Here is a 7,899-nt window from a genome sequence, read left to right as displayed (position 1 = left end):
GTGAATGGAGCAAAAATCATGCAATACCTTCAGAATATAACATAAAAATGAATTATATTTATCAGCTATGACTAGCCAAAAGTATACATTTTATCAGCTATGAGTATCATTTTATCAGCCAAAAGTATCATTTTATCAGCTATGACTATCATTTTATCAGCCAAAAGTATCATTTTATTAGTAAGAAGTATCATTTTATCTGTCATTATATAAAGTATCATTTTGTCATTATATAATTCAGAAGTATCATTTTATCACCTATGACTATCATTTTATCAGCTATGACACGTCTGAAAAGTATCATTTTATCAGCTATGAGTATCATTTTATCAAAAGTATCATTTTATCAGCTATGAGTATCATTTTATCAGCTATGAGTATCATTTTATCAGCCAAAAGTATCATTTTATCTGCTGCAAGTATCATTTTGTCATTATATAATTCAGAAGTATCATTTTATAACATAAAAGTAATTTAATCAACAAAAAGTATAATTTTATGTCTATTAGCAACAAAAGTAATATACCTGTTAGTGTTGTATGTTGAGTCAAATGAAATTACATCTCCAAACATATGATAATTTCGTCTTGAAATAGCATCAGCCCAGAAGAGTCTAGTTAACTTTCCATGAGATCCTATCTCAATTTCATAATAGAAGGCATCAGATGATTTCTTTTGAGAACGCATATAATCAAAAATCATTTGAGCATCTGAACCATCAATATTGGACATAATATCACGATAACCATTTCTAATATCAATAATATCACATCCAACATTTTCAGGTCCACCCATTATCTCCTTCAAAAGTTTGAATGTGAGAGTGGGACCAATATTACACCTGCCACAATCCTCCATAAACCTCCGATGGATAGGATCCAGATTGCGATTGGCCATCATAAAATGCCTATGCTCATCCGCAACCATTAAGTGATTATGATACTCAACAAACTGATAAACCTCATATCCTCTGCTCTTGCCATCTGAAAAATATCTCAAATTGAGCTTAGCAAGACATTCACACCTAAATGACCGACACCTACGCTTCTTAAAAGACACTTCAGTTGATTGGGATGCATGACCAGGTATAAAATTCTTAGAGCCTTGTCTGCTGCAAGCCAAATACTGCCACTTAGTAATACCTTGAACTGATTTGTTACCCATTTTACGAATGCCAAAACCAACTGAACGAGCATAATGTTCATAGAAACCAACTGCTTCTACTAATGTATTGAATTTCATACCAATCATTGGCTTCAAAGCATCATCACAAACAGGAATGTACATACCTACAAATCAATAAAAGTATCATTTTATCATAATATCATTTTATCCGACAAAACTATCATGTTATGCAGTAAACCTAACATTTATAAGCCAAAAGTATCATTTTAACACATAATCGACAATACATAATATAATCAAATAAGAATTTCAGTACATCAGAAACATAAACCAATCGACAACTAATATTAATCTAAAATCAAATTCAATACATGAATATGAACACAATCAATAAGCTAAATAATAGATAATGATTGTTACCTTCGTTATTTGCTACAGATTCCATCGAAGCAAATTTTCACAGCAATTGAAGAGGTAATCAATGAAAATAAGAACGCAAAATTGAAAACATCTTCCCGATCACAATTATGGAAACAAAATCTGGAGACTACGGAATAATGAACAAATCGAAGAAAATCTGGAGATGTTGAAATAAAATAGGCGAGAAATATGGAAGATGAAGATGAGAGAATCGATCTGTTAATTGTGAAGATGAAGATGAAGGTGAGAGAATTGAGTTCAAACAGAATGAAACAGTGAATCGCGCGTTTGGAGTAAAATTCAGAAATTAAATGAAGAAATTACATTTTTACCCCTCTGCGCCTTTTTTATGAAGTAAATCTAAGTTTGAATCTCAACCACAAGATTATCAAATATGTGTGGTCCAGATTTGGTTATAGAGTTATTATGTGATTTAGGGGTTATGATATGATCACATCTATATATACATATATATATATATATATATATATATATTTAATGATAATATTAAATTATACTCCACTACATTTACTTAATATTATTAATTCTTTTTATAAACAAAAACCTGAGCAAATAAGAAAAGAAATGTTACGTATAAAGAGTGTGTCTTATAGAGAGCTAAGGAAAATATTTCTGGATATATATAAGGAAAGGGTAGAATAGTCCTGGAAATTTTGATAATTTTTAAGCGCATTAAATTTGATTGAAATGGGTCCAATTTTCTATTAAAAATCTGATTATGGCCGGCCATAACGTGGCCATTTAGCATCGCTCTAAACATAAACACCCTGCATTTAAGTAACTACTGTAAGAATGCTGTATATTACTAATTGGTTGACACTGCCCTTAACTCCAATGAATTTTAGAGAAGTGTTATTGGCCTATTTTCTGTGTGTGTTCATGATAATAATTTTTAATAATTTAGTCATTTGTGTAAAATTAATGCTATTTGATTGCACATTATGTTTGGCTGGTTGATATTAGAAATTAGAGTGTTATTTAAATAAGTTTATATATGTATATTTCAGTAAAAGATTAGTTAGAACTAAGAGTACAATAATGTGAATCAAATAACGCACTGATTAAGTATAAGGCATTGATTAGAGTGAAATAAATACTCCAGATTAACTCCAAGATTAAAATACAGATCAGTGAACTCCAGTGCATTGTATTTTCTATGAGTTTGGAGAATGTGACATTTATTGAATTCAGCAATCCTAAATCACAGTCTATAATCCGTTGCTTATCATGTTTCAACTTTAAAAGTCAAAAGGTGTAAAATTCTAACTCACCCCACTATGAAATTATGATGTGTCATGGGGATTTAATCTGTGCAAAATTTGATTTCGTGTGAAATTATTTAAACACTCAAAGTTATGTATTTTTCGCTACATTTAAAATGTGTAAAATAGATATTTAAATTTAGATATAAGTTCGTGTATTAATGTGCCATTATCCCTTAGAGCCCAAATTAGGGCTTTTCAGATTTCATACTTGTTAGGTTTATGGGAACAAGATCGTTATAGGCCCATTGATCTAGGCTAACTAGACTGGGCTTCTCATGAGAAGATTGGGCCTCTGTAACAAATAAGACCCAAATCCAATTTCAGTGCAGGAGCATATTTGGAAATTTGATTTTCCAATTTTACTGGTAATAATCAATGATCTATCCGTTTATTAATTTCTGGGGATTTCGTAAATGAATAATTACTCCCTTATATTCTCTGGTATACATAATATATGTGTATGTCTACATTGTACACCGCATGTGTGTGTATCTGTGTGAAATTCAACTCTAGATGTTACTAATATGACTATGATATGAATATCATGAATAAACTATAAAAGTCCAAATCTGTATGCTGCACCACAGTGCACTTTATCTGACTATAAAATATGCCAAAGAATCAACATAGTAATATTTTGTTGCCAACAAATGTAAACGCATGTGACACTAGTACAAATTCAGATGAACCAAGTCATATACTAGTATATCGTGATTTCGTTGCATTTTTTAAATGACTTTTTCTTCCTTATTTTAGTACTCCACTGAAAGATACGCTGCCTTAATTTTTACTACTATCCTGTACAAATGTACAATCAACTTGGATAAGCGTGAGTTGTAATAACAATAAATTTAATAAAAAAAACTTCTAGTACGGATGAAATTGAAATATATGGGTAGTGGCTCGCATGTTTCGTCCTGGTTATGGAATGATTTTATTCTATTATTAGATAATGAAATTAATTTATAGGTGGTTTAGTCCACTCTGATCAAATTTATCACATACGGAGTATATAATAACAATACAATATATACTAGCTATTTTTTTTTTTAAAATATTACTTTCATGATCAAATTTGCAACCAAAATCAAAAACAGCTGTGTATAAATTTCTGACAAATTCTGAAATTATTAGAATAATTTTTTAATCATTTTACAAAAATAATTATTTTAAATTATTACCCATTGCTCTTGCCCCATCATCAGTTATCTCTCTTGTTCTTAATTCTTAATTAATAGTGTAAGTTTTTGGAGGCAAAAATATTATTGTAGAATAGACTCAACACTTCACAGTTCACAGCATTGTCATCCTTATTCTAACAATTTGGCCCACCTCGTTTTGGTACTATCAAGTTTCCAAGGACAATGAAACATAAATAATTTTGACAACTAATATAATATTATATCCCTTGATATAATATTTGACATTCATAACATTCAAATTATCAATTGAAACATTAACATAAATGACATGCCAGTTGGCATATAATAAAGTCAAATTCTGTGTTTTTGTATATCATAAAATTTTCTAACTCTTAATTTTATAGTGTAATCACATTTTCTCAATTTATTAATTACTTTCTTTTTGTTTGTTTTCACATTTTCTCAATTTATTAATTATTGTATTCACATTATTCTTTTTCTATGTATTGACTCATTATTATTCTTTTCAACTTTACTATTCTACTTTTTTCTTTTTCACCCTCTATCAGTTTCGCATTAAAACTCATGTCGTTTATTAATGCAATTATTTTTTGATGGACTATGAAATTAAACTAAATAGAGTATGTCATGTTTAAACCATCTCTAACCATTTACACCAATCTCAAACTCATTTTTGAGTATACGTCACACCAAAAAGTAGTTTTACTTCAACCATTTACACCAAATTCAAAATTTACACCATTTTGAGTTTTTGTCTCATAAAATTTTTGCAGAAACATCATATCTGGTGTTGTTTAACAAAAAACACCAAAAATGGATTTGAGTTTGGTGTATAATTGGAGAAGATTTCTACATTAAAATTCATTTTTGGAGTACTGGCGATTGGAGATGGTTTTAGTTATATGAATGTGGGGATGGCGAAGCTCTTTCAACTGCAAATACTCTCTATGCCCATTGGAAGCCTTTTGTCCGTTTCTCTCTGCATTAATCCATGCTTTTGGCTTTTCCCATCCCATGTGAGATTTCCAGCCAACAAGATGTGACCCTTCCAACTCTTCTCTCTCTTGCCCAAAACCTTAATCCCTCTTTTCATGTTAAATAACTTTCTTCTCTAGCTTCATACTATTGCTTTTCTAAGTTCATCATATGTAGAATTGTTTAAAAGCTAGTCAGATTTTTTTCCATTTCCCTTTTTCGCTGTATCGTGTCGCTCAGGCAATTCACCATACACCTTGTCCACAATTGCCACATTTGAAGATGATGCAATTGCTGGGGGTACAAATGTAATTTCCTAATTTACTCCCCCTCTCCTTTTCCAGCCGTCGTCTTATTATAGCCATAGCAATAGGTATATTTTTCTAGATTTTTTTAGGGGGGAAAGTTTGGAAAGCTTTCTCAATTTCCGGTGGCAGAAAATCCCCATGACTCGAGCGTGAGATTTTCATACCAAAAATGGGATCTTTCAGCGGATTAGGGATCGGTTTGAGCTTTGTGTTTGGCTGCATTTTAATGGGCCTTGTAGCAGAGCTTTACTACCTCCTCTGGTGGAAGAAGAAGCTCTCCACCACCACCACCACCGCCGCCGCCACCACCAAAGAAATGCAAGAATTCAGCCTCCTCTTCTGCTGGCGAAAGCCCAAATCATTCAGCAACAGCAGCAGCCAAGAACTCACAAATCCAGCAAACAACCACCAAGAAATCCAAGATTTGGAAATTGGGGGAAACAAAGAGCTTGCCCTCAAATGCGAAGAAGGAATTGAAGCGGAATTGATGAGGGTGCACAATCTCTGTGGCCCACCGAGATTCCTCTTCACAATCAAAGAGGAGAGCAAAGAAGATTTGGAATTATCAGAAGATGGGAGATCAAGAAAGGGGTCGAGGACAAGAAGCTTGAGCGATCTCTTCGTCGACGGCGGCGGGATCATCAACCCGCTGTTCGAGTCGCTCCCGGAGGCGGAGCTCCGGCGCCTGCGGTCGTCGCCGCCGCCAAAGTTCAAATTTTTAAGGGACGCGGAGGATAAGCTGCTGCGGAGGCTGGCGCAGGAGGAGGCGGAGAGGAGAATCATCGACCAGAATCTTCAGCAAGATTCGATTTTGGAAGATGGGTCTTTTCTCAAATTTCTTAATGTGAGAGACAAGATTCACAATCAGGTATTGCCATTGCCTTCTTCTCCAACAAATTAGTGTAAAAAATTGGAATGTTCTGAGTTAGTTGAAATTCATTAGTAGTTTGCTACTGTGTGTTTGATGATACTACACTACACAGATTGTTTTTATTTTGTGGATGTTTTTTTCTTCTTCTTGAATTAGTGGCATTCTACTGATATAGAGCAGAAATTCTTCTGAAAAATGTGTTCTTGAAATCTTGATTGATTTTTAGGCTTTTTGTGTGTGTGTTTTGAGTGGTGGTTAACGTAGGTGAAATTATCATTATTGTGAGGAGATTTATGAATTTTGCTGTGTCTGGTTCTGGTAATTTGGTGAGGAAATTTGAAATTTTGAGAATGAGATAGAATTGAATGAGATAGAAATCTATTTGGTGTTTTCTAAAGATAAAATAGGTAGATTTATGAAGTGAAAAGGTAGGGAGACAAGTGGCATTGGCTATGTTGAAGTTAGGACCAAATAATCATTTATTTTCCTTTCTGTCGTTTGTTAGTAGTAGTATATTTTTTTTATAAAGGAGAAATGTTTGTGTGTTTAGTTTGCTTTTGTGATTCGCAAATATATCTCGTTATTAACAGAAAAAAGAAAAAGAAAAATATAACTACTCCTATTTTCTTCAACATTGTTGCCTATTGCTCTCACATTTCTACATTGTATAATCTTGAAACAGTTGAAATAAATATATATGTCTATTAAGGTGAAGTTTGGTTTACTCAATATATATTTCAATGGAGGTATTATAATTAGTATATTGCAGAATTTGTATAAAAATTTACGCAACAAACATTTCAATAAATGTATCATTATAGTAAAATTTTAGGTCACGAATATAGTTATAAAATAATGTAATATAGTGGTATTGTTATAAAGTTTACGCAATAAACATTTCAATAAATGTATTATTATAATAAAACTTTTGGACACGAATATAGTTATGAAATAGTAAAGCGGAAATGTTAAAAAAAATTCCGCAATAAACATTTCAACAAATGTATCGTTATAATTAAACTTTAGATCACGAGATATATTTACTGAATACTTAGTGTATTAATATATGCATGGTCACATATATATTGTGGAATTGTTATAAAATTTACGCAATAAACATTTCAGTAAATGTATTACTCCTATAATAAATGTAGTCAAGAGAGAATGCAATATTGCTAGACAAGGCAATGTGGTGGTTTGGCAATTGGCACCAAATTAAATACTAACCGAATTTGAAAACAAAATTTGGAATAAACAGAAATTGAAAAGAAAAGGAAATCCAATAGGAGTATAATTGAATTATAAGTGGTAGCATGAAGTATCCTACCATTTCAATTCATGTCCATTTTAATGAAGAGGTCAATTAATCGCATTAAAATTAGTCTTGGATTCTTTATTTAATTGCGCAGCCTATCATTATACTTTTGGCCTGACAACCATAAAGAAGGTAAGCCAAAATTTTACTATACACTGACCGAGAAAAATTATTACTATCATTAGCATTTACATAAATACTAAACTATTTTATCATTTAATAATCACTAATGTTATTGAAATTCATAGATACGGACATACGGTAATAGGCAGTGTGTAATTTGCTTCTCCCCCTTTTTAAAAAAAGTTATTGCTTGAACTTAATTGATTATTGCAAATGATTGATCTTAGCTATGGTAGGGGCCTAGGAGCTCCATTTTTAGAGATGTGGATCTTGCTTTTCCTTTATACTCTAATTATTAAAATTGGTTTATGTT

General features: G+C 31.9%; 2 protein-coding genes across 2 annotated transcripts in view; one reads left to right on the top strand and one right to left on the bottom strand.

Moving 5' to 3' along the window:
- The window catches only part of LOC125209245 (protein FAR1-RELATED SEQUENCE 5-like), a 2,009-nt gene extending 281 nt beyond the window's left edge, over positions 1-1,728 (bottom strand). Inside the window, exons 1-3 of the mRNA XM_048108849.1 lie at positions 1,546-1,728; positions 1,245-1,289; positions 527-983 (exon numbers count right to left, since the gene is read on the bottom strand). Coding sequence (XP_047964806.1) covers positions 527-983; positions 1,245-1,289; positions 1,546-1,570 — 527 coding nt within the window. The 5' untranslated portion in view covers positions 1,571-1,728. The remainder of the gene's footprint in view (positions 1-526; positions 984-1,244; positions 1,290-1,545) is intronic.
- A 3,233-nt stretch (positions 1,729-4,961) lies between these two features.
- LOC125210890 lies at positions 4,962-6,300 on the top strand. Its single transcript, XM_048110516.1, has one exon. It carries the CDS (start codon positions 5,447-5,449, stop codon positions 6,176-6,178), a length of 732 nt encoding a protein of 243 aa, XP_047966473.1. The 5' UTR covers positions 4,962-5,446; the 3' UTR covers positions 6,179-6,300.
- The last annotated feature ends 1,599 nt before the right edge of the window (positions 6,301-7,899 follow it).

Source organism: Salvia hispanica, chromosome 3, assembly GCF_023119035.1.
Source record: "Salvia hispanica cultivar TCC Black 2014 chromosome 3, UniMelb_Shisp_WGS_1.0, whole genome shotgun sequence".
NCBI lineage: Eukaryota > Viridiplantae > Streptophyta > Magnoliopsida > Lamiales > Lamiaceae > Salvia > Salvia hispanica.
This window is presented reverse-complemented; position numbering and strand designations above follow the sequence as displayed.

Coding starts and splice junctions, on each gene's coding strand:
- LOC125210890 (XM_048110516.1), top strand. CDS start 5,447: ATGGGATCTTTCAGCGGATTAGGGATCGGTTTGAGCTTTGTGTTTGGC.